The sequence below is a fragment of the Brachyistius frenatus genome, unplaced genomic scaffold, assembly GCF_029030835.1.
Source record: "Brachyistius frenatus isolate BFR_SWC_R1_liver_20210118 unplaced genomic scaffold, ASM2903083v1 Contig_3, whole genome shotgun sequence".
Lineage (NCBI taxonomy): Eukaryota > Metazoa > Chordata > Actinopteri > Embiotocidae > Brachyistius > Brachyistius frenatus.
The window spans coordinates 3,110,787-3,138,571 of NW_027210602.1; the positions used below are offsets into that span (position 1 = coordinate 3,110,787).

Genomic DNA, 27,785 nt, shown 5'->3' on the forward strand with positions numbered 1-27,785 from the left:
CTGTATGTTATGAATGTTTTGGCCGTGGTATTACAGAGGATTGAGAGGAAGGAAAGCACGGGGCCCTTTTTATGAGATTATTTGTGTCCCCCCACTGTGTAATCTGTCTAATCCAGCACTGGATGGTTGGAGATTACATTTAACGGGAGACGTTGCAGTTAATGAATCCGTCCTGTGTCTTGTAGCTCCTTATCTGTCGGCCTGTTCTCTCTCTCCGCCTGTGACCCACCAGCATGCTTTCAAGAGGCAGATTAGAGGAGTGATTACTAGCATCACTTGATGCTGTGTGTGTGTGTGTGTGTGTGCGCGCGCGTGTGCGTGTGCGTTAGTATGTGAGGTGCGACGATGACCCTCAGATGACGAAGTGAGAAGAAGGAGTGTGTATTTATTTTTTCCTCGCCTGGCGTGTTGCGTATTTCTCTCCATTCTCTGGCCACGTCCGTGTGTTGCGTCGCGCTGCCCTGCGGTGGTGCAGACCCCAACTAAATGCAGTGTCAGAATTTTGGATGCTGTCAAGGCTCTCGGTGTTGCCATGGTGAGGCGTCCTCAATGATCTCACACACTCGGGGCCTCTGGAGACCAAGCCCCACCCCTCCTGACATCTCCCTGCCGGTATGTGTGCTGTGTGAAATGGGCCGGTGCAAATCACACCGTGTTATCCTTGAAACACCTGCCTGTGTGTTTCAGCTTTATAATGAGCTGTCTAGCTGCAGTCTGCATGGCTTTTTAGAGACACATCATTATATTCTGCAACACACACTCTTTCTCTTTCTCTTTCTCTCTCTCTCTCTCTCTCTCTCACACACACACACACACACACACACACACACACACACACACACACACACACACACACACACAGATAATATTTCTGTCAACATTATTTCACCTGCCATAGTAACATATAGCAGCGTGTGTGTCAAAATATAGGTGGTGTGAAATCTGTGAATATGCATACAGACGTGTGTGTGTGCGTGTGCGTGTGTGTGTGTGTGTGTGTGTGTGTGTGCGTGTGTGTGTGTGTGTGTGTGCGTGCGTGTGTGTGTGTGTGTGTTGGGGTTGGCGGAGCTCTCCCGTCGGGTTCCTTTCATGGCACCAAGAAAGGTTAGATTCCTTTGGGAGGCAGCACACGTCCTCCTCTTTCTCTCCTTCTCCCTTCATCTTCATTCATCATCTCATCTTAATTTTTTTTTTTTTTCCTTTTCACCCCACCCCCCTCCCCCACTGCTGGCTCTCTCCGTCATCCCCTCCTTCCTCCCCCACCCCACCCCCCCCCCCACTCCACCCCACCCCACCCCTTGTCAGCATTGTCTCAGCACTGAAGCAGGGGGTCATCGGGTGGGTGGGTGGGGTTTCTAGCCCGCAATTCGACAGCACTCCTCTCCGCTTGTGCCTGTTAGCCCCCCCCCCCCCACCACCACCCCATCCCCTCCCTCCATCCATCCATCCAACCAAACCATCCCCTCCCACCCTCTCTCCCTCTGGTCCACCCTCCCCCACCCACACACTCCTTTCATCAGCAAGCAATGAGGTAATCCCTAGCAGCCGCGTGAAGTGCAGCAAGTGCAGTGAGAGCGAGAGCAGAAGCGACAGAAGCCGGTGCAGAGCGGAGATGTCAGGGGCTGGAATATCACTCGCTGTTATCACTGCCGGCTGTTAGCGGCTCGCTCGCAGGGTAATAGCTGATGTTGTTACCAGCAGCTGCCCGCAAGCTGTAGCTATTAGTGTTAGCCGGTTTAGCTCAGCCTGGGTTTTTTTTTTTTTTTTTGGTAGTGCTTGGCACTAATGTTGAGGGGCTCCTAAGCAGGCAGGCAGCGGTGGGACAGGCTTATTAGCCCAGGGGCTGGTGTTCAGATCGGACACCCTGGGTGGGTTCAGAGAGGGAAGAGAGAAGAGGACCGGAGACGGGCGAGGAGAGAAGAGGAGGTAAAGTAGCGGTGGAAGGGGAAAGGAGCGAGGGCAAAGGTTTGAGAGAAGGGAGCAGAGGAAGGTGTGTGTGTGTGTGTGTGCGTGCGCCCACCATGACGGAGAGGTGCAGCCTGTGGAGTGCCCTGTCGGCTGCAGCATGCTGCTTCTACCGGGGATCCTTCATGCAGGTGCAGGTGAGTGTGACGTGTGTGCGTGCGTGCGTGTTGTGTGTGTGTGTGTGTGTGTGTGTGTGTGCGCGCGTGCGTGTTCTTGTGTTTGTTTGCATGTGTTGTCCTTTCAGTACATGATATGCCATCAGCAGACATATGTGTGCACAGATTACATATGCTATCCAAGTTTCCTTACATTTGGCGCATTTGCGTGCGCGCGCGCGCGTGTGTGTGTGTGTTTCTGCCCGTGTGTATTTGTGGGAGGTGTGTGCTCACTGCTGGCTCCTCTTCTGTCCCGGTAATGTCAGCCTGCCTCCTAGTTGGCAGACCGATGATATCATAGACTCCGTACAGTACTTGAGTGTTGGAAGGACTGTGTGAACACACTGCGTAGAGAGAGTTGGAGGGAAATGGTGAGGGAGGAGAGAGGTTTGGGAGGTGTGTGTGTGTGTGTGTGTGTGTGTGTGTGTGTGTGTGTGTGTGTGTGAGCGTGAGAGAGAAATAGAGCAGGGGAATATGTGATTGTAATTGGCTGGTTGTGTCGGAGAGGGAGAGAAAGTGTGTGAAGGGTACATGCAGTATCCTACGGTATCAGTTTTACTTCGGTCTAATTCTGGATTGAAGCTTGAAACTTAATATCTGACCTTATTTCTGGGACAAAATGACACCTACAATATATTTTGTGTATGCGCATGTAATTGTGTATACGGTATATTTCTGTGTCCGTTAATGCTTGAATTTCAATGCCATTTGGTGAAAAGCTTATACTTTTCAAATGTCAACTTTTTACGGACCAACACGGTGATTTGTTTCAGGGAAATGACTTGGATATTATCAGGTAGTGGTTGGTTTGTAAATACGTTTGTCAAACTTGGGGAACCTTCAGGAGTTGCAAGGATTTCTCATGAAAAGAAGAGAATGGGTGATATTAATAGACAAGATAATAGGAAATAATAGACTGGGGAATCAAACAAAGTTGCCTAGGATATGGTACCATGCTGGACTATAGTGGTTGTAATAGTCTTCTTTTCTCTTCTTCTTTTTCTGTTCTGTTTTGTTCTTCTTCTTCTGTTCTCTTTCTCCTCCTCTCCTCTCCTCTCCTCTCCTCTCCTCTCCTCTCCTCTCCTCTCCTCTCCTCTCCTCTCCTCTCCTCTCCTCTCCTCTCCTCTCCTCTCCCCTGCCACGTTGTTTGCAGCCGACTCTGTGTTGTTATAATTATGCCTTTTACTATGAACAGGACAGACACAGAGTTGTGTTTAGAACTCGCTGTGTTTCAGAGCTGTAATCCTGATATTCGGTGCTTGCATGTCCCACCTTTGTCTCCGGCAGCGGGACATTTCTTCAGCGTCACAACCAGCTGAGACAGCCAGCGTCTTCAAACTGGAGTACTTCGGTTGTTTTGTTGCTCTTAAAACACATTTCTGTCTTAAAGGAAAACACGGAGAGTGATTTTTGGCTCTTTCACTTTTAGGTTTTGGAGACATCTGCTTTTGTGTAGTTAAGTGTTTCAAAGCTCGGAGAGTAATGACATTTTTTTTTAATTAAATCTGTCGCGGGATTCTGTGTAGTGGTGGTTGTGGTAAGGATGTGCGAGTGTGTGAGGCAAGGGGGGGGGTTAATTAATTAGCAGTCGTTGAATGGTTAAAGTTAAGCGGGAGACTTTCTAATGTAAAAAAAACAACGACTTAATTCTCAGCCCCTCGGGTTTGTTTACAAACAGTGTGATTTTTGTCTATAAACCAATATTGATCCTGCGATCCATTCTAATTAAATATAGCCTGTCAAGCACAATCCCGTGTCATGTAACCCAAAGGCTGTCGGCTGCCCGGAGAAGCTTTAATCTTTACTCGGTGCGACATTCGGTGCTGTGTTGGTTTGCTTTCTTTGCCTTCAGGGGGCCGTCATCATTTGCTGGAATATTTACACTCGTGGTACTTTTTTGTATTTGGTGATTGAGTCTTCTTTTATCTACAAAAAAAAAAAGAAGAAGAGCGTTACTGACAGCTTCACTGGTGTGCAAAACCGTGACTGATCAGAGGAACCAGTGATGCTGCGATGTCAATCTTCCGATCAATGTTTTACCTGCCAAAAATCGGAATACCTCCACTTGATGAAAGTAAAGTTCACTGCCATATCATATCATTTAAAGTGTGATACCGTTTTTTTTTTTCTTAAAGAAATATCTGGTTGTCTTGTAACAGTTTTTTTTTTTTTTTTTTTTTTTTTTTTACAAATACCCCAAAATTAGCGCAGTTGTCTTTGACTTTTTATCTACAGCTTAACATAAATCCTTAGTAATCATCCCTGACAAGATAACATGATAAAGATGTATCCCAGATACACTATTATAAATATTATACGTGTATAAAATAGTTTCACAATGCTGAGCGAGTAATTACTCGCACCGTTTCTTTTTGCTGCCTGTGCTTCATTAATGAATAGACTGTTTAGTTCATGTTGGCTTTTGCTTCATGAGTGTTCATTAATGGTCTGTAACCACAGCAGGAAATACCGCCTCCTCTGCAGAAAAGTTTAACCGTTGAATCTTCTCTTTTTAAAACGTAAAATGAACACAGATACGTCGATGAGAAAAAAAAGATACGAGCAACCACAGATGAGGAAAATGAGGATCGTCTCGTAATGTGACAGCACTTTTCAAGGTCTTATGTACATTCGACAGTGAGCAGTCGGTCTTCGTAGCCAACGTGTGATAGGAGAAATAAGCAGCTGTAAAGACCCAAGAGACTTTGACAAAGGCTTTATAGACAGTTGTGATTTTAATATCCGAGTCATGTTTTAAAACCATAATTGCGGCCAAAAAGGGGTCAAATAGTACAACAGTTATTTAATGTAATTTATGAATTAATTAATAGGACTACATTGTTCCACAATTGACATGCAGAAATGATGTTGAATCAGTGACAGTGGTCTGTGACCTCAGCTCATCAGTTGTATCAGTGGAGAGATTACACTTGATCCCCCGGTCTAGACTGCTAACTATGAACACACACACACACACACACACACACACACACACACACACACACACACACACACACACACACACACACACACACACACACACACACACACACACACACACACACACACACACACTCTCTCTCTCATGCAGACATGCAGCTTACCCATTGTGTCGGCATTATACCCAGTGCTTCCAGCGCGTCTCTGTAACTGGGGCAATGTAGCTGCCTGCTGGACTCCTACAGCAGTAACCCCCCCCCCCCTCATCAGCCCCCAGTAAGAGTACACACACACACACACACACAAATATACATAAATGAAAATGGGCATAAAAGTACTCTGAATGATCCCCTCCTACACTTTGATTGTTTTTGAAGTTAATCCTGTTTTTCCCCGGGCCACTTTCCCTCTCCTGCCCCCTCTCCGTCTCTCTGTCTCTCCGTCTGTGTGTCTCTCCCACTCAACTCTGTAGCCTCGGTCCCTGCTGACCCTATCAGCATGTGGCAGTCGTCATGCCAGCCAGCAGCCTGTCCCTCTGTCCGTTAGCGTTCCTGCAGCCCGGCTGTATCTGGGACGTTGCTGTCGACCTCCAACCTTGCAACATGGCACCTCTCTCTGACATCCAGTCCCGTGCACGGCAAACCAGGTTTCTGCTTGTGCGAACTGACAAGTCAGTTATTCACTGCCTCATTGTGCTATTGGGGGGCGGGGGGGATTCAAATACAACATCAAATTATATACGAAAGAATAATAATAATATTGTCCCCTAAATCTGCTTTTAGTCCCCTGGAAGGCCTGCCACATGTTGTGGAATAATACGAGGCTACAATAACACAATGCAAAGGAATGTAAGGCACTTTATTTATATTGATTTTTATGGAGCAGTTTTTGTGGAGTAAATGAAACAAATTTTTACATGGACTCTCCTGTATGTCTCTCTGTACCCATAAGTTGCTTTGTTGCCAGCTTCAAGGAGACAATGATTTCAGTAGCTTACAGAAGCTCAAGCTGTCTTTTGGTTATACAACATAAAAAATAAACTTGAGGTAAATGCAAATGAGTTGCTGATTATGCACCAGAATCTGAATAAGAATTTATTTTTCATCAGATGTTTACCTGGGTGTTTATGAAACTTATTTAGTCAACCAAAGTTGCCCTTTATTAAAAATGAACCCTGATAAACTGCCACATTTCTTTTTTTTTTTAAATAAAAACTAGAAATATTGATTCTAGTCACATATACAGTGGAAGAAATCATTGGAGTCCATGTATTACTTTCTGCAGGTGGACTTTCTAGAAATCCTGTTACAAATAGATCATACCCTACGTATTAAACTGGCCAGCCTTTATTGCATTGATGTCCCCTCTGCATGTCTCGTCTATGTATTATCCCTACCTCTATTCCCCAGAACGGGTCACAATTTAATAACAGACAGTGGTTTGGCTTTGTGTCTAATCAAAGTCCTCTATATGATGTTCATATCTCTACATAGCCCACAGTCTGTACTTTAGTGTTATTAAAGTTTAAAAATGTCTCTTTCAATATAATAAAAGACATTGTCCTTCATGGTAAGGAAGAGCTTGGTTGGTTTTGGTCCACTCAGTGTGTCACAGCAGGTTAATTAGCAATCAGTTTGTCAGTCAGATCCTGGGGGAGTCCTTGTGGTTTTGTATTAGCTTTACCCATCACCCCACTCTCTGTCTACTTATTGCTAAACTAGCTGTAGAAGATATGGCCCTGCTAATGCCTTGTGTGTGTGTGTGTGTGTGTGTGTGTGTGTGTGTGTGTGTGTGTGTGTGTGTGTGTGTGTGTGTGTGTGTGTGTGTGTGTGTGTGTGTGTGTGTGTGTGTGTGTGTGTGTGTGTGTGTGTGCCAGAAAGGGAGCCCAAACCAATTGGTATGTTTTAGCATTGAAATATTCACCATGTAATCCTCTCCTCTCCACTCCTCCTATCTCTCTCTCCCTCTCGCCTGCCCCCCCCTCCCCCACCAAAAAAAAAAAGCTTTTCACCACAAATCCTCTTTTGGCGTGCCTGCCTGTCACACCCTGCAGGCTCATAGTGTGAAGGGCAGCTGTGTGTGTGTGTGTGTGTGTGTGTGTGTGTGTGTGTGTGTGTGTGTGTGTGTGTGTGTGTGTGTGTGTGTGTGTGTGTGTGTGTGTGTGTGTGTGTGTGTGTGTGTGTGTGTGTGTGTGTGTGTGTGTGTGTGTGTGCTCCCATTGCCTGGTTCCAGAGTCCATATCCTCATTAGAGAACCGAGATGTTTTTGGCACTAATGAGGAGCAATACTGCCCGTGTGTGTGAGTTGGTACATGTCAGCTGTGTGTGTGCGTGTTCATGTGCGTACGACTGTGTGTGCGCGATGCTCCAGTCCACTTAGTTACTGGTTTATAGAGGACATCTTGAACCGTTATTGTTTGGGCATTAGCTGAAAGGAAAGCTTAGTTTAAGCCGGTGTAATTGATTAACAACTCTACAGATCAACTAGTTTTATACAAGTTACTTTTCTGATTGGAATAGAGTTCCTTCGAGTGATCTTAAAGTAACACTGAAAAACTCTTCATACCTAAACGACCACATTAACTTTTTGTCGTTGCTTCCCTCAATGACCCAGTTGAACATTTAAAAAAAAAAGTATCCTCACAAAAACAGTTAATATGAGCGTTTCAAGAGCTGCTACCTCTGATTGTTGGTTTGGTTTAAAGAAGCCAACTGTTGGTAGGAGACACAAAGAGGTACAAAGTGCCTGATATCAAATTATACGTTTTATATGCTTCACTATCCACTCTGATGTCCTCACATACAGGTTTATCACCTATAACAGCCCCCCTGTCTTTGCTTCGTTGAGAGAACAGTCAACTACTAGAGGTTGCTCGTTATGAAAGCATAAACGGAGGTTCAAAGACTCCTACAGTGAGTCAAGGACTTGCCTCTATATAGAAAATGTTTTCACAGTGAGGTTTGGCAGAACGGGCTGCGCTGAATGAGGGAACTGCCGGAGATATTCGAGCAGCAGCGAGTAATCTGCTTTGAGAACCAATCCCCAAGTACATTAACACTCTGTTTTAGTTACATCAACAGTACCTATAAACATATCGCATAAGGAGAAGCTTATGCGTTAGCATCCTTCTACATCGAGTCAGTAGAGAGCCGGTGTGACCGGGACACTCGACGTCCGACCCCCAGATAGCTCCCTGCAGAGATGGCTCAATTAAAATAATTTTTCACTGTGATTGTGTGTGGGGGTAAACTGCTTTTTGGGCCAGTATGCATCACACAATGAGCATGTAGTTGTAGTAGCACTGTTTGACCACTATGTCAAACTGCGCACATCTCAGGACTGTTCCTGGCAACTTGGACTGTGTTGTGCCTCAAAACTTTCACCTGCTGCCCGACAGCAAAAGATGAAAAAGTCTGTACTCGAAGGCTTTTACTGTGAAGCAGCTACAGGAAGTAGTTTTAGTTTCAACTGTTCCTCAAAAGTCCACTAATATCTCATTCTTCAGCAGTGCTTTTTGTCTCTGATATGTTGCGCTCTGGCTCTCTTTAAGTATTTATCTTGACTTAGGAGTTCCGAGGAAGCACTGAGAAGTCAAGTGGTCATTTCAGCTGCAGGTCATTGTTCAGCAGGTTCCTCTCAAAGGTAGAAAGAGCGCTTTTATTTCTCATGATGAAATGTGGATTAACAGTGTTGACTTATGGTTCATTAAGCCTCAAATACGGGTAACTTCTTTGCAAGGTTAATTGGAAACATGAAAAGCTCATCTCTGAATGCGATGAGTCTTTAGACCTAAAGGTAGTCAAGTGAAGGTATTGGTGAAAGAGTCTAATGAATAGTGTAATATAGATTAGTCGACTCGGCGGTATGTGTTAGCAGAAATGTGTCTCAAGGCACTCTGAATGAAAGCTCGAGCACATAACGTGCTCACTATTCAAACAAGTGCAAATGCAAAACCCAAATGGTCTCTCCATATCATGACTTTTAGCTGCAGGCAAGGATCACGGAGCTGGAAAGCTCCATGCTTCATGTCAACATCCGATCTCTCCTGACATGATGGAGGAAAGCTTTAAAATAGAGCAACATCAGAACATAAACCTATGGTGAATGCTGCTGTGCTTCTTATCGCAGTGTGGACTCTTTAAACAGACGCGAGGAGAGATTATACTAAAGAATACCTGGCTGCAGGTTGAAATAAAGTCATCTTCAACTCTGCATCATTAATTGCTTCCTCTTTTTTTTTTTTTTTTTTTAACAAACACAGAGTAGGACTTAAAGCAACTATGGTGAATATTTACACAGAACGTTTTCATCTTCCAGGGCCTTTGCTTCTATAAATTGTATGATCAGTGTCTATTTATAGACTTCTTTTTCTTCAGTAATTAATTTTGATTGTTTGCATATTGAGAGCTGAGTAAAGCAATGCCAAATAATAGTAACCATTGCCTGAAAAGCTGGCTAATGTTGAAGGCTGATTGTTCTTGAATATGACGAATAATTATAATAATAGTATCTTTATTTATATAGCCCTTATTAAAGCGCAGTTTACATGCTTCTAAAACACAATAAGTAACCGTTAATAAGACAAACAATTACTCAATAAAACGGTGAAAACAGTGCGTTAGCTTCGTTTAACAACTGAGCAAAAAGGCCCAGTCACCTTTTAAGTTTAGTCTGAGTATGTATTTTGGAGCTAACCGCCTACGAGCCTTAGAAGTGATCAATAAAATCTATTCTAAAACATACGGGGAGCCAATGGAGGAATGCATGCAAAACAATCACGGGCTCTTCTTTAAATCAAGAGAAATTATCCTGATTTGTGATGGCGTTTTAACTGTGAACATAAAGAAGTAATATCACCCTGAACATAATGAGTTCGCTCAGTTTATGTATCGCAGCCACTTTGTTCACTATCGATCAGGAGTGATAATAACACTCTCTCGTCATCTCCGAGTCGTCTGTAGCTGCTACATTCATTCACGAGTTCTAATGCCGAGTTTCAGGATGAATGAAGTAAACTGTCTGGTTTTTTTTTTTTTACCAGCAAACTTTCAGAACTGACACGGAGTGCCGAACACTTTGTGTGCGAATGAGTCCTCTGAAGTCTCTCCACCAGTCTCTCGCTGAGGAAAGTCTCACATGCGGGCGGATCCGCATACGCGCCACGCTTGCAGATGCTGGGAAAGACACAGCTGAGAGGGAGTGTGGCATAGTACAGGGATTTAGAGCAGGAGGTTCGGCAATTGTTTGCGCTCTTTATCTTTGACCTCTCCTGACCTCTGAGAATGCGGAGGCTATTGGATCTCAGGCTGCTGCGGCTTTAAAGGCTCAGTTCTCCCAAATGGGACAAATAGCCGTTCTAGCACGGGGAGTTGTGCTCTCGTGCTTTTAATGCCCATTGTTGGATACAAAAAAGTAGGGCCTTCTGGTTTGAAACGATATACAAAGAGCACAATCCGAAAGGTAGCATATTGAGTTTTCTTCAAATCATACGGTGATGGTATGATTATATTTCCGTTTTCCAAATTGATGATTTAGAGAAAGCTGTAATTGTTTTTGAATTACATGCAGGTTTTTTTTTTTTTTTTCCAAAGTTTCGACTCGTGTAATAAGACTCGAACACAGGTCACTGCTTTGAACATCAGCAGATATGATAATGTCATGTATGCAAGTCAATATAAGAATTTTTCTGCCCTATTCGAACATTGTATTTTCAAATGACTCTTTTATCAATTTAAGCTGAATGTTCAGTGCATTGCATGTCTTCTCAGGGATTTTTTTTTTTTTTTTTCCTAAGGTCAGGGTTTCCAGCTCTCACTGCCTGTGTTGCTTCTTGCTCTAATTTCAAATAAATCCCGCTGGGGGAAAGTGTGTTTGAGTTACGGAAAGGCCCCAGACCTCTGTGGAGTTTTTAATGCATCATTTTCCTTTATGAAAAGACCCGGGGCTGTTAAAGCGTCTCTGGGTGATTTGCAGAGCAGCTGAGAATGGCAGTGAACACACTCGCTCTCGCTCGCTTTATCTCTCTTGCGTTCCCACACACACTTACACAGGCGCAGATTCAGTCATGTATGTGTACATGCCTGAACAGGCATGCATGGTTCCACAGATTTGGGCTGTTTTTGGATTGTTTTGTTGAATTATTTTTCTCTCTAAGCTACTCTAATATTAGCATTTCATTTACATTTGTCCTTGTTAAACAGCTTAAATGATTAAGTGATCATCAAAAATGCCATTGACTGATTGTTTTGGCACTACTGCAGCCACACAAGTTAAACATAGACAAGGACAGGATTTTTCTGCTAAATGTGCTGATAGCATCTTTTAGTTATTAATGAAGGAGATTGGGTTGTTAATGTGAAGCAGATACAGATACTGATAAGAGATTGAACGGATTCCATCGACAGGAATTTGATAGATTTGTTGAACACAATTAAATTCAAATTAGATGAGCTCAAATTAACACCTCTACCGATAAAATGGAATCCATGCAGTGTGGACGCACAGATCATGTGGCGGAATACATAACTCATGCGTGCATACAGTGACTGGGTTTTATTGAAAGTGATTAGTTGAAGGAGGTTGTTGATGGACCAGTGGCAGTTATTATGTTTCCGGAACGTAAGAAGGGTCCACATATAAGAGAGTAATGGACAAGGCCCAGGCAAAGAACATCCTGCAGCAAGGCAATTATTTTCCATATCAGGACATCTAGAAGTGTGTTATTATCTTTGGTTAAGAGGCTCGCTGTGTGTGCGCACTATCTGGTTTTATATACAGCATTTTAAGAGTCAGGGCTGGTTTGCATCTTTTCTTCACATAAAGTCTTGGTTATACTAGCAATTACAAACCTGTAAATGACATCATACTCAAAAAAAAAAGATGCTCGGGTGAGGAGTGGAAGGTGTTGGTGGTAAAAGGCGCAGAGAGATTCATGGAAGGAGGAAAGAGAGAGAAGGAGACTGAATGTGCAGCATGTTGTAACAGGCTACCACAGGCTAATTTGTCATGAGGATCTCTTGGAGGATGTGTCTAGTGTCTCTCATGGGACTGTTTACACTTACACCTTCACACTCCTCACGCAAACGCACTTCCACACCGAGTCCTCTTTTTCTGGTTCCTTTTTTTTTTCTTCTATTCTTTGAAAGCAGTTCCAAAGGCAAGCTGCACTCGAAAGGTGTGCACGTGCGAGCATCAATGAAACGCTGTGTGTGTGTGTGTGTGTGTGTGTGTGTGTGTGTGTGTGTGTGTGTGTGTGTGTGTGTGTGTGTGTGTGTGTGTGTGTGTGTGTGTGTAGTTTTATTGCAAAGTGAGTCCCAGCTAGCAGTAAAAGCTCCATCTGCATCACCATGACAACAGCCCAGTAACAACAGGGAGACAACACCCATCTCAACCCTCCCAACCCCCATCAGCTGAGTGTGTGTGTGTGCACTTTTTGGTTACATACATATTTGATAGTGTGTACTGTGGTGAACTGTATGCGTGTTAGACGGACGGATCGTCCATTAGGGAGCATCCCAGCAGGTAATGTCTGCGTCTCAGAATGATGGACACGGCCCTAATAGCTCTGCCTGTATGCCTCGGTGGGGAGTGGTCACACCCACAAACACATGCAAACACAGACACGCACACATGCACGCACGCACGCACATGTGCGCGCTTCATTGCTGCCTCTGTATGAATGGAATTGATACCTCAGCAGCGCTCTCCTACTGTCTGCCTCAGCCAGCCAATTGTGCAGCTCGCTGCTCAACCTCCAAGAAGGGATGACATCATTCCTGGCCAATGGCATCACAGCTCTAGGGCGTGCTTCTTTCTGCTGGTCTGCATGGCCAGGGGTGATGGGGAAAGGGTGTGTGTGTGCTTTTAATAGGAAGCTAAAAACTGATTGATATGCATCCGCGGTCCACCTATGGGATCAAACATTTCCATCTCATTGTGTACAGTAACCTCTCTGTTTGTGTCCTCCCTTCTCTCTCTTTCTCTTGCATATATGTCTCTCTGTAACTCCTGCCTCTTTTTCTCTACTTCCATGTTTTCCCTTTCTGTGTCAATGTGTCTTCTTTTCCTTTTCTTTCTTCAACCTCTCGCACTTCTTCTTTTTTTTGGGTCTATCTTTGACACATCTTCCACTGCGTCATCATCACCTCTCTGTGCATGTTTTGTGTGTCAAGTTACAAGGCCAGTCAATAGGTCATCGTTTGTATTGTGACTTGGCAAATTTTATGCATGTGTAAATCGGTACACTGACACAGCAGGGAGCAGGATGTCACCATGACAAAGCTGAAAATAAACACGTTTCTGATAAACTCCTGATATTTTCTGATATACATGTAAAGTGAGTGTTTGGCGGGCACTGTTTGTCTCTCTTTATTCTAGAAAAGTGTTTGCAAATCGTTTTTAGGTAGAACCAAGATCAACTTTAGATCATGCAAATATCTATATCAGCTAGCTTTCCCTGCTTTGTCTTTGTGCCAAGCTAACCATCTCCCACAGTAACACTACAAGTTGTCATTTTTAGCACTGTATTTTTCTATATGCTGAGCTAACCAGGCTCCAGCTTTATTTTTAACGTGACTAACACGAGAGTGCTATCAATCGTCTCCTTCGCTTCTCCGCAAGAAAGCAAATAAGTTCCGTACTCTGCAAAATGTTCAACTATTCACATCAGAGGGAACATGTAAGATTCGGGGTTTTGGGGACTTCCATCACCAAACGCAACATGGAAAGTCCAGCTGCTTCACGAGCAGTGGCCTGATAAAAGTAAAGCGGCCACACTGACTTTGTACCATGACATGGAGCACATTTTGGTCACAGTATGCCACTTCTTCCAACTGTGAAAAAGTGAGTGGCTCTCCATCCTACACTGGATATAGAGGGAGTTCCCTTTTCAGGGATGTAAATCCTGATTTTATCCTGTTTTAATTATTTTAAAGCTTAAAGTTGAGCCTAATTCCTCAAACTTGTGGGTGTCTAGACATTTTTAAACACAGGCATCATGACCAACATACACTCGAATTAAATTGGTTAATAATGATTAAAAAAAAACATTAAAAGCTGTAGTTGTGTTTGTCAGACAAATGTCCATGTTTCTTGGCTTTGTTTCAGCTTGCAAAGCTCATTAATCCTTTGCTGTCAGTCATTGATTAATTAATTAGATGCTGTGTCACCATATGTGTGGGTTTCCTTGGTAACACGGCTACTGCTATTGTTGACATATAACAAGTAATATTCAACATAAACCAACGTGCCAAAACTTCATGACTGGCCGCAAATGAAGCAACTAATTTTGATTATGTCACAACAACGGTGCATATCAATAACAGTATATATATTATGAATAATGAACGGCTTCAGGTCTGGTTCCTCATAGACCCAGTGGTGACTGAAAAAGGCTGCTTTATCATTAATATTGGGGGAATTTGGTGAATTAGTATTAACCAAGCAAGGCTGTCCTCCTTTACCAACCCCCATCTGTCATTTGTGCCCCTCTGCTGTCTGTCCTTCAGCTGGTGCGTCCTCCCCTTTTTTTTTTGTCCCTTTCCTGTTAAACTGCAATAGAGAAATGCATTGTGGGTTTGTGGTTTTCCCTTCACACCTGTCACTGTCAAGATAGATGGTCCTAGTATGGATGGTAATGGTTCTGACTTGTGGTGAAATGGCAAATAAGAAACAGAAATGTGTGGGTCTGAGTGTGCACCAGTGTGTAGGTTGCAATATGTGTTTAAATTCATGCATGGATGTCTGCACCTAGATGAATAACTGTGTGTGTGTGTGTGTGTGTGTGTGTGTGTGTGTGTGTGTGTGTGTGTGTGTGTGTGTGTGTGTGTGTGTGTGTGTGTGTGTGTGTGTGTGTGTGTGTGTGTTAACAGAGGAAGGTTAGTATTGATGAGTCCTGAGACCTTCCATCCATCAGTGGGATGACCTTTTACCCCAAAACGCCAGCAAATTAGCCATTAATGGTAAAGCCCAGAGAAGCGAGGATGACAGCGAGTGGCACAGCCCTTAGGGGAAATTGTGTTTGTGTGTGTGTGTGTGAGAGAGAGAGATAGAGAGAGAGAGTGTTTTTGGCTTTATCTTATTGAAAACAATTAGAGGCTGAAGCTTAGCAAAGTTATTTTTTTATTGTGAGTGGACCCTGATTTACTTGATCATAATTAACATATTTGTCATAATGAAGTCATTTTTCGAAAACACTTTAGTTTGCCGACATTCATGATTGCCCCAGTCTTGTTCCCAGCCAATCACAGGCTCTTCCCTGAGCTGCCAAAATTAAAGATTAGATTTGTATTTCCAGAAGAGTGAATAAACTGCCCAGAGCATCTTTCATCTGTCCCAGCTGGTCCCGGCTGTCATAGACACTAACCGTTTCAATTAAAGACAAGGACACGGTATTCTTTATTTGGAGTGAAACTGAGGTGAAATCAAAGAAGACCAATTAAAGCTGCGGGTTTAACAAAACGGTATTGGGATTTCATATAAATCTCATCTCGGAATAATAGCAACTGATAAATAAATGATGAACAAATTAGCTGGTTTTCCAGGAATAGCACAGAGACAACAGCAGGATGTGCTCTCGGTAATGCCAAACACAAGTTTGCAAAAATTAAAAAAGTGAGAGCAACAGTGTCACCTTACCTCTAATGATAATAGTTTGATTAGTTTTAGGCACCAAAAATTGCTTAGGAAAAGCATCATGGTTTGGGTACATTACATTATGCATGTGACGTAGGGTACACACTTTACGCACATTAACTTTCATACGCAAGTCAAAATAACAACGTTGACTTGCGGCGGCTCGGTATGATGATGTTGAAGTCGAGCGTTTTTTTCTTGATGTATTTGCGTCGGCGGTATAATTTTGCCGCTTATGATGGTCAATCCTGACTAGTTAAAGGCTCAAAAGTTTTGAGGTCAACGTTCAATAGGATGCCACAACTAGCAAAATTAGGAGATCAAATGAAAGTGGTCTATTACCTCTTTGCTCCGAGAAATTTTGGAGAATGTGTATAGCATTGTTTTAAGATCATTATTATATAAATTTAAAAGGAGGAGCATTTGGTTAAATGTTAAAAAAAAAAAAAGAAAGAAATGTACAGCATTTTATTTTCTTCTCTCTTCTCTGCCTCCTAATGCATTACTTTCCCTTGCTCTCTGTGTTTGCCTGATGGAACAAGGTGATGCCTCAGCTGTTGTCAGACATAAAGACACATTCGCACATAAACAACTACACACTGACACCCCGGCTGAGTGGATTGGTGAGCGAAAGTGCACAGAGAGGGGAATGATATGATATGTGGTTGAGAGTTGGCAGGTTGGAGCAGGAGGAGGGATGGAGTGAGACATGGACTCACATTGGAGATGCAGCAAAGAGGACTGTGAAGATGAACTCATAGAAGGGATGAAGGAAAATTTTGAGTGCAAGAATTAAGGAATGGAGGAGGATAAAGACAAAAGATAATGGAGCGAGTTGGCATGATAATAAAGTATTAAAAGATAAATAATTAGAGGTAAGACAGACATGAGCCGTGATGTTTGCTGGAAAGAGGAAATGAGACTGATCTTCCTCAACTTATTTTCTTATCTCTATGCTTTCCAAAAGAAAAAAAAAGAAAAAAACAAGCCAAGTTTGGAAAAGGATGAGGGTTCAAATAGAGCACAACATGTCAAGAGACCAACGAGGAGGTGCAGAAAAAGGCAGCAGTGTTCGCCTAAAGCACCAAGTGAAACCTGATGAGAAGTGGTGGAAAAATCTAACAGTGAAGTAAAGGAAAGACGTGTGATGAGTCAGACGTGCGTGTACATTCGAGCTGTCTAAAAATTGCACCGCAGTGAAGGAGAAGTTAAGTATGAGAGGCACAGGAGAAGCAGGCCCAAATGCAGCGGTGGAACAGCCAATCCTCCATTCTCTATGATTACATTGAGCTGTGGCGAGCCAGGAAAGACGGACAGAATTGGCTCCGCTGGGCCAGCCGGGGTTAACAAACATCTTGAGTTCTGGTGTAGACGGGTTTTATTTTGAGAGTGTATCAAGTCTTTTTTGCCTAAATATAATTGGTCAAAGTTGATGGTGAAGTCACCGTGGACTGGAGTATACTTTTGCATCACTGCGGCATCACTCAATGCACGACTTATAGGTCTTAAAAATGTGTACTTGTGTAAATTTCTACCTTTTGTTGATTAGTTCAGGACATTTTCTTATGCAGAAGCACAATGTCACAATGGTGAAGTAGTTGTTATCCATTATGTCATGGATCAGATTCCATGTTCATTTATGTCAGACTGTTGCTCAACCCTTGAATCTGCGCGAGTTCCTGTGCGGGGTGATGATACAGTAAACAAAGCTGAGAGCTGGAAACATGACGAATAAATGTTGTACTTGTCCCAAATCCTCTCAGCCATGTTGGCAGAAGCACAGGTCACCACGTACTGTAATGTGTGTAAATTTAAAGCATGAGTCATTGTAACAGAACAGCAAAACACAGTGTGACTGAGTGGGCAGCTGAAGTGTTTGTTTACTCTGGTGTTGCTCCATGAATTTGTGTTCATCTATTGTTGTGGTTTTACTATCGGAGCTTAAGGACTGTCGAATTTTGCAGTGAAGTGGATTTGAAGGATTTTGCTGTGTTTTATCTCTTCGTCTCAATATACTGCCCTTAAATGAAATCAGGATTTTCTCCAGTCAGTGGTGAACTACTCAACCAGTCACTCTCCCGTTGGGACAACTGGTGACTGAAGTATTATCGGAGTAATACTATAAGAATAGATCGCACACGTGTGCGCCCAGTCATACATACGATGGGATAGATACCACGATAACTGCTCCCAACCAGCCATGTTTTCCTCTTCGGTACACCCCACTGCACATGACGGAGCAAGGCACACATGGGACACATTAACCTCTCCCTGTCACACGCACAGCCAGACATTTTTCCTCAGGGAAACACCAGCTGGGGCATGCAGAGTATGGGGTTACCATAGCAACAGCATCCATAGGCGTGGCATTGCTGAGTCGACTGTAAGTGAGTGGGGTGTGAACATTTGTGCTTCCCTTGTTTTGCGTTTGTTGGTGTTGACGCTTTCTTAATTCTACATAAAGAGACAGTTTTGTGGACATCTGCAAACGCACAAATAACCGTTTACTTGCCTTGCCTCTCCCTTTGCACAATTTCTATGCAATAGTTGTGCAAACTTGCATGATTTTCTAGTGTTTCTATAAATGTAGTATTCATTTATTATTTGTGGGCTCTACAAGAAACCCTACAGCACTACTTTACACGTGACATTGTGGCATTGCGGCTTCCTGTGTAATATCTATTTCTGTCCACTAAAGGTCCAGACTTTGTGTCCGGGTTAGGTAACTCATGTCAGCCAGGCAGTAAAAATGCAGTCATTGCGCTTTTTTAATGCATTCAAAAAGTATTTCTCGAGCAAATACTCTCTCCAACAGTCCCATTTCTTCGCTATTTACAAATAAGACATTATTTACTTTATATATATATAAAAGTATTTCTCTCTAACTTTAAACGTCCATGATAAAATAATCAACATTCGAGTAAAAAAAACAAAAAAAAAACAAGTGTGGTTTGACCAGCCAAAACACCCATCCACTGTTATCAAATTAGCATTACACATTTGGATGCTGTAAAGAAGTATGTTACATCACCGTCTTTGCAATCGTAACACACCTGCAAGAAGAAGCGGAGAGAGAAAATGTGTTTAAGTGCCTTTAAGCTAACCAGCTCAATCATGTTGCTCTAGTCACCGGGTGGGCTTGTATGTAAATTATATAAATTTGTATTTAATTTGTCGGTATATCCATTTATAGCAATGCAATGTGTTTGGCTACACTGCTTTGTCATTAGTTGAGGTATTAAACTAATCTGAATCGAGTCGGCTCCAACCGAGCTATCTCATTTCATCCAGAGAAACATCTAATTAAATCTGTATAATCTTTAATCGGCATCTGTATTGTACTCATCGGTGCGCTGTTTCTTTCATAACGAAACATGTCACCGGCGTCTTCAGCAAAATGGAACGCTGTCATCTCCATCTCTACCCGTGTGTGCGGGTGTTTTGAGTGTATCTGCGTCTTGCTTCGTGTACATGCTATTTTTGTGTTGTGTATATTTGTTGGTGGGGAAAAACGGGGTTGTGTCTGTGGAGACTTTTGGGAAATGGATGTTTACTCCCCTCTGTGTGTGTGCGTGTGTGTGTGGGGGGCGCCTATAGGCCTGTTTAGCAGAGAAACCGCGGGTTGGGAGGCGAGGGAGAGAAGTGCAGTCGTACTTAACAGTCAAACATCATTAAAATCTTCTCTGTGTGTGTTTGCATGTATCCCCATGTCATGTGTATTTTTATCTGTGCGTGTACGTGTTAGGGTTTTCCTGTCTGTTTGAGTTTCGTTGGGGGTATAACAAAAATTTAAAAAAAACGTGCATGTTTTTCTTTCTGTCTTTCTCTTTTGGGTTCCTGTGATGCGAGGTTACTTTTCTCTGTTTTCCTTCTCACCACTGCAGACAGCGCTGTCACGTGCAAACACTCACCAGATTTAACAAAATAACAAGATGAATTAGACCAAATAGATGGAACTCGATTCACCAGAGTGTCTGTATTGTAGATGCATAATAATAATTATACACCACCAAAGTACACTCACGCATGCAGTCACACGGAGGACATTCAGCCCTTTAGGCAGCTGATTGTCAGCGTCTATATTTTGCCACAGTGACACACACACACACACACACACACACTCACTCGTGTTTCACCCTCAGCCATGATGTTCTAATCAAAGTGCTGATAGATGTTGTTGACCAGGTTGATTAGAGGCAGGGAGGAGGAAATAGAGAGAGGAAGCGCTTTGAGCCAGAAACACAAAGCAGGAGAAGTGAAGTGCAGAAGAAAAGATGTTGAAATATGAATGGCACAGTCAGATGGGGACACAGAGGGAAAGACTGGTTTGGTCTACAGGGATAAAGGCAGATATATTGATTTATTAAAGAAAAACTTGTGATTTTCTCAACGTACGTTTTACTTTCACAGCTGTGGGATTCATTCATATCGGTTTTGACAAGGTTTCACTCACCAACTTTATTGATGATAACCAGGGACACACTGGGAGGTCGGAGCTTTACAGCCGAGTTCAAAAGATCAAGCATAACAAATGGTCAGACATTGATAGTTCAACTATATTACCTTTACCAGGGGAGGGAGCTTTGAAAGTTTCTACGAAGTGGCAACCAACACTGACGTCACCCACTGGTTTGTGAACTACAGTTAAGCCTCAAGTTTTGGCTGCCGTCGGCTTGCTAGTCCAGAGTGGTTTGGAACCAGAAGTGACCATATTTGGGTGAGCTGGGAGGGAATCAGTGGTGGATCTGATTGGAAACCCAAGGACATTGTATCCCGCCCACTTATAGCGTAAACCTGACTGCACCACAAGCCTGTCAATCAAACACACGTCCCCACCCCCCACAAAAAAAACACAGCTTTCTGAGGCTTAATATCTAGTTAATTATGAATTAATTAGGTTTTTTTTTTTATATGGACTGCCAGAAGACTAATAAGAAGGAGGGACTTTAGCTAATGACACAATGATAACTTGTGGAAAACATCTATTGACTTTGTATTTCATGAGACAAGTTGAATGGGAGTCAAAGGAGCCAGAGGTCTCTTATGAGCCAACTCCGAGTGGCCCTTAGTGGTATTGCACTTTATGGTAATTCTGCATTGGCCTCATTTTTCAGACCTTCTGCGTCCACTATTATACACGGTCTGTGGTTCCAACCTACACTGATTCAGCAGAGCCACTTCTCACTTCAACCTGGTGTGGCCTAATGCGCTGAGATGTAGCAGAAGCTGTGGCTCACACTGTGCAAAAGGTGATCATAACAGACATCTTGGATGATTTCATTTTTGTTACTTCCACTACAGATAGGAGGTGACATGTCTCCCTGGCTTGATTCATTTATTAAAATATCTGAAAACAGAGTCTCTTACTGCCCTGGCACCGGGGTTGATAAAAATATTGATATGTCAAGGTCGCTTGTAATTGTCACAGTAATTAAGCTTGATGAGCAGAAGAGAGCAACTTGAGGACTTTCTTTTCCCCGGGGTTGTTTCTCAGACTAAAGAGAGGCTACTGCCCTTTCCTCTGATTGGTGGAGGAAGTATGGGCAGCCTGAGGATTTTGCACAATTTTCAACTAAAAAAAGAATGAATTTTGTTATTCTTAGATCATGGTTACAGCACTACATATCTTTTTGTGTGCTGTTATAGCTCTGCTTTTTAGTTGTTTATGATCCCCTTCTTATCACTGTACATCTTGCCTATATCTTTGCTTTGTCTTTGCGTTGATGTCTCCTCTCTTGAAATTAAGGTAAGAGACAGACTGAAAGAGGAAAAAAAGTGAACCGATGACCTGAGAAGTCCTGGGAAAGTAAAAAAAAAAAAAAAAAGAAAAGAAAAGAAGAGAGTATGAATGCAGAGCAGTGGGAGAGTGTAGTTTTGAGAAAGAGAGAGGAGCCGTGCAGCGCAGATAGGCACTGTGCTTCCTGCAGTCTCAGTGGGAGTGTAGTTGTATGTCATATCCTGTCCACCAGCTGTCACTCAGTACAGGAGGTCTCTGCTCTGACACCATGCTGACTGACAGCTCACTGCAGTGCCCTATATGTGTGTATATGTATATATATTTATTTGGTAAGACACACTGTATATCGGCATCCAGCTGCCTCACCTGGGTGAATTGTGTGTGTGTGTGTGTGTGTGTGTGTGTGTGTGTGTGTGTGTGTGTGTGTGTGTGTGTGTGTGTGTGTGTGTGTGTGTGTGTGTACACATGTAGGAGAGACTCATTCCTAATGACAGTAGAAGGTCACTCATATTCTTGCACTCTTTCCTTGTCTCTGTACGAGTCGTCACTCTTTGTCTGAAGAGACTTGTTGGTTCGCTGATGCCGTCTGATCATATGAGACGTCAGCACTGTTATTTTTATCTCTGTTCTTCCCTTCTTTTTCTTTTTTTTTTTGAAGAGCTTGGTATATTCCATTTGTGATAAGTGCTTGTGCTTGCAACCAAAATGACAGTCAAACTTTAAACAGCTGCGTGAGAATATTAAAGGCACAAAACCTGACACAGAACCTGAAGTGAAAAGCTATTCCTTTAGTATTAAATACACTCTGTCAGCCTGAACGGGTTTGGGCCTGACAGGTTTTTTTTATCAGTTCTGGTTCTAATCGCTCGCCATTGTTCCCTCCTTAGGTTGCATTTGATTAATGTTCCTGAGTTTTTTTCACATGAGATCATATGAAACAGTCCATTCCGTTATAATGCCTGCATCTGCTCCCGAGAGCCCTGATTAGTGAGAGACATAATTAATAACAGCATTGTTCACCTCATACCAGTTATGGTTCATTCACAAAATGGACAGAGGCAGTGTTACAGGTTGGAGCTCTCTGTTGGACTCTAAACCTGCAGAAACGGCTAATAAATACCCTGTGTGTGTGTGTGTGTGTGTGTGTGTGTGTGTGTGTGTGTGTGTGTGTGTGTGTGTGTGTGTGTGTGTGTGTGTGTGTGTGTGTGTGTGTGTGTGTGTGTGTGTGTGTGTGTGTGTGTGTGTGTGTGTGCGTGCGTGCGCGCGCGCGCGCGCGTGTGTGTGTGTGTGTGTGTGTGTGTGTGTGTGTGCGTGCGCGCGCGTGTGCGCGTGCATGTTCAAATACCCACACGGCCATACTATTTACTATGCCAGAATATTTAGTGAGTACCAATACAGAGTATGTGAAATGTAGTATGCCAAAAGTACCAGGATGTCCCACTACATCTGGTTGTATTTTGCATGCCAGTATGCTTCTTCGGCTGTTCTGACCACAATCCTCTGCACACCAGAAGATACGTTGCATCGATTGTGCTGCAGAGAGAGTTGGTGGCGCAAATGCAAGGGTGCTAAAAAATTTACTCGTTTCAAATCACGTCCTTTTTGCTTTTGCTTAAAATGTCCCGCTACAGATTGCAACGAATATGAACAAGAGGGTCAAACTTTAAGGCACATTTTTATGATGAAATAGTATATAACACTTTTATACATACTGCTTGCGACAGTGCATACTTTGTAAGGGTAGCTGCAGAACATTCTGAAAGTAAAAAAGAAAATAAGAATACTGTATCTTTTTCTGGCATACTAAATTGTATAACAGTATGGATACTGAATGCACAGCTTATTGTTTCAATAGAGTCCGTTTTTTGGCCTTTTTGTTTTTCGGAACCGAGCAGACTTTTACTGACACTACGTGAAAGGACTTACAAAATAGCACTTTTGCCTGTTTTTGAACAATTTGTTCTTTCCTTAATATTTTACATAACAGCGTTTTTCTCTTCTCTTTAATTCACCATCCTCACTGACTGCACTATCAATCAAACAGTTTAACTTAGTTTAGCTTTCTTCATCGCGTCATTTCAAAAGCAGTTGAATGAGCTCGCGCTCATTAACATTCCCACCTTTCTCTGAAAAAAATAAAGGGTAAATAAAAGCAGTGTAATGTTCCTGGCACTGCCCTCTAATGCTCATATCATTTCACATGTGACTGGAAGGCGAGTACAGCCAAAAGAAGCGGTGTGAATAGAACAGTGGAAATCAGGCTGGAGGGCACCGAGGGATTACAGCAGTCTGGAGAGGGGTGATATCGGCCACGTACGTGCACATAAACCCCAATAATGTGTACATGCCAGTGTGTGTGTGTGTGTGTGTGTGTGTGTGTGTGTGTGTGTGTGTGTGTGTGTGTGTGTGTGTGTGTGTGTAACACGAGATAGGAGGATTCAAGGGTCTTTATGCAATAATCCAGGTCTCTATCGCAGCAGAAGAGAAGAGATGTAGGGTTTGCGAGGTTCTTCAGGAATTGGACCCCTGACCTCTCAGTCAGTCTGTCTGTGTGTGCGCGCAGGAGGTGGGATCCCTCCCACCCCCACTCCCCCTGCCCAAAACCCCCACCGCCACCACAACTCGGGGTGTTACCATGGCAATGGGGTTAGAGGCTAGCCCACGAGCTGAATAAAAAAAAGAAAAGAAGGTGCATTCTGACATGAGCTTAGATCCAAGTGCTGCAGTCTGGTTAGAGTGCATTCATCTCTTTTGTTGTTGTTATACTTGTCAGCAATTATTTTCCATTTCCTTTCTCACCAATGCCTTCGCTCTCGCAGTTGTTTGTTTTCAGTCACATCGCTTTAAATCGCTCAAGGCGCTTGGCGTTGCGCGCCTTCTGCAAGAATTAGCAAAGAGACTATTTCAACCACAAACAACCACATGCTGATTTGTGCCAAAGTTAACGCTCTCACCCACTGTGTTTGGCATTGTAAATACCTGTGCTTGTATAAGTTTCACTTAACACCTCCAAACCTACACTTCCACATGCAAAGATGGTGCTGTTTTGGTGTTTCAGTGAGAATGTCATCACAGATGAGTAACCAATTTATTGTGAAACTGACAGAAGAAAACACACACACACACACACACACACACACACACACACACACACACACACACACACACACACACACACACACACAACATGCCAAAAAGGGTGTGTGTGTGTGTGTGCGCATAATATATGTATAAATATGTGCATATATTTAGAATTTCCACCCATTATCATCCCTTTCATTTATTTTCCTTTTAGGTGGCAAATATTTTCTGACTTATGTCGACTGATAGTGAAGTCAATTTTCACCCGGAGATGGTGTGATGATGTCATGAGGCAAAACCTTGTAATTGGCCTGCTGCGAGGAGTCTAGGCTGAACTGCATGTTGGTGTAAATTAGGTGACAGATCACACCGTCGTTATCTATAACTCCTTTTCACACATGTAAAAAATACTCCTCGGCTCTACAGGTTATTTCCTGATTCTGCGACACTCATTTAAAATATACCATACACCCCAAAGTTTTATTGAATACAACTAGGCCCTCCTTTATCCTAACGGTGCTCTTTCCTTTTGTTAACCTGGTGTTACTTTCTCTCCAACTCTCACCGAAAATAAAGCCCCGTCCATTAATAGCGGCGCCCGTGTAGAACTCACACATATGCACACAGGCCTACAGATACATGGATGAATGCACACACATTGTCATTGTGCAAACACACACACACACACACACACACACACACACACACACACACACACACACACACACACACACACACACACACACACACACACACCAATCACTTTCCCACTCCTCACCACCCCCATGGGAAGCAAAGTCCTGCATCAGCTGCTAAATTGCCTAAACTCTCTCATCCACTAATGGCCTACCTGTCTTCCTGCATGTCTGCCCCTCCGTTTGCTTTAATGAGCCTCTGTTGTCTGTCTGTCTCTCTGCCTTCCTGAATGTCTGATGTCTTGTCTTTATGTGTGCTATCCGTTTTGTCTCTGTGTTTCTTGACTGTTCCTGCTGCGTGCCTGCTTGTTATCCTCCCGTCTGTCTTCCTGTCGGCTCTTAATTCAACTGGTCTCTGAGTTTTCCGTCTGACACTTTTCACTGCACTGCTTGACTGTCGTGTTGATGAATCCATACTCGCTATACTGTGTATACGACTTTCAAATGAAATGGTTTCATGTTCTTGTACGGTACTATTTAACCAACATGAAATAAAAGTTTAGAAATGAACGTTGTTTACATACTTTTATTTATTTCAGTGTTTTCTTTGCCGCTACTTTTGATTGAGTTACTGTTTATAGAAAAAAGTAGAAGTAGCAAAAGAGTTACAGTAAGATTAACAAAACAGAACAAACTGCTACTGAAGCAAAAATACTATTAAAAATTCACTCTGAAGTATTAGAAATATTAATCGACTATTTGAGTTTTTGATGGCCGGGGTTATCTCTGCATGTTTCTACTTTTCGTACTGTCGTCTAATCTCCCAGCGACAGACAGTTTTAGCTGCAAAGATCCAGAGCTTGGTAACAACGTGTTCTTCTTCCCCTAATGTTATTCAATGGCAGCTGGTAAACAGCATTTTAGGTGCATTACCTACAACTTCTGACAGGAGAAATGCATTACAACCAGTTGCTGGTAAAAATGGGAAAATGAGTAAGAAGGTTTTTTACATTTAAATGACTATTTGAATATTCTAAAATCATGTCCCATCCCTAGTTTTTAGAAAAGAAAAGGTAAGATAATACCAAGCATGGACACAAACTGTAGTGGTCGTAGTTATGGAAGTGATAATAGTACTACAAGTATATATTATTAGTACTCGTACTTTTGCATTGGTATTTGTGATAGTAGTGTCGTAATTGTAGAACGAACTCATAGTAAAATTGGTTGCCATATTAATAGTTGTTAAAACTAAAGAAGTAATCATGGCCGTTATGATTCTAACAGACAAATTTATATAAATGAAACTGCTTATAGGAGACACCGCCGCTACTAATTGCAGCGATAGAGGGAGCCATATTACTTATTGTAGTAAGTAGTAGTAGTGCTAACAGTAATTTAAGGATGTAATAACTCGTACATCTAAAACAGCAAATATAAGAGTTAAGATGATTAAAATGAATAGAGGAATTGATGTAAATATTAGTAGCAGTAGTACACAATATTTCCTGCTCCTCTGCTCTTCTTTTCATGCCAACAGACCAACAAACACAATACCATTCTGCAATGTCTGCCACGGACTCGGCACATTGGGTGCATGCTCCTAGTCATTGTAACTATACTAGCAATATCATATTGGTCTTTGTCGATGTCTCCCATTGTACTTATCCCCTTTGAGTCTGCCCCTTTTGTCATCAGGTAACTGATTTCTTCTGAATAGAATTGTCTCCTCTTTATTCTCTTCCTTTCTGAGCTCTTGCATTTCTACTTCACCCCCCTCCCCCTTCCTTCCCCCTCCCCACGAGGAAAGTGTATCTGCAACTACAGCACTTATACATTGTCTGTTGAAGTCATTTCCAACTGAAACATATAAGGTGTACAAACAGCGCCCAGGAAGGGAACCACTGCAATATTAACATGTGATGATTTAGACAGATGGTTATGAGTGTATCCTTCAGACACATCATTCTTATTTTATGAGAACCTAATAAAGTAGATCCTTTCTGTGTCTTTTTCTGTCCCTGTCAAATTACTTTTTATTTTTTTGTCAATTTTTTGGTCTCTGTCAACGTGCCCCCTCTGATGTCAGCCTATTCCATGAACTGTATCATAAATAGCACCGTGTTGACATTTCAATTTGCCTCATAACCCTTCATATATATATACACACACACACACACACACACACACACACACACACACACACACACACACACACACACACACACACACCAAGATCATTGTTGAGCATCAGTTCAGAGACAGGCCTCTCCTGGGTTTCCACGGAGACAAGGAAAAGCAATAACTGCACACTTGACCCCTCTGCTCTTTTATTGGCCTATTCTCTCCTTCACACACACACACACACACACACACACACACACACACACACACACACACACACACACACACACACACACACACACACACACACACCTCAAATCTAATCTGGGAGATATTCCTCTATTTTCTCTGGAGGATTGGCGAAGAGAGGCAGAAAAGAGGGGGAACAGGAGCAAAGGGTGGAGGAAGTTAATCATTTCATCTCTGTGACCTGGAGATGATAAGATCGAATGTTGTGCTCTTGTAGTCTCTTCGTATCACACACACACACACACACACACACACACACACACACAC

General features: G+C 42.7%; 1 protein-coding gene across 6 annotated transcripts in view; it reads left to right on the plus strand.

Moving 5' to 3' along the window:
• Nucleotides 1-27,785, plus strand: part of sh2d3ca (SH2 domain containing 3Ca) — a 190,157-nt gene that overhangs the window by 147,276 nt on the left and 15,096 nt on the right. For 2 of the 6 annotated variants that reach the window (XM_069703168.1, XM_069703191.1), the window contains exon 1: nt 1,810-2,102. The exons of 1 other annotated variant lie outside the window; for it this stretch is intronic. In XM_069703168.1, coding sequence (XP_069559269.1) covers nt 2,022-2,102 — 81 coding nt within the window. In that variant the 5' untranslated portion in view covers nt 1,810-2,021. Of the gene's footprint in view, nt 1-1,809; nt 2,103-27,785 lie in introns of those variants that run through there. 3 more of the 6 variants (XM_069703183.1, XM_069703202.1, XM_069703175.1) reach the window with 2 other exon arrangements.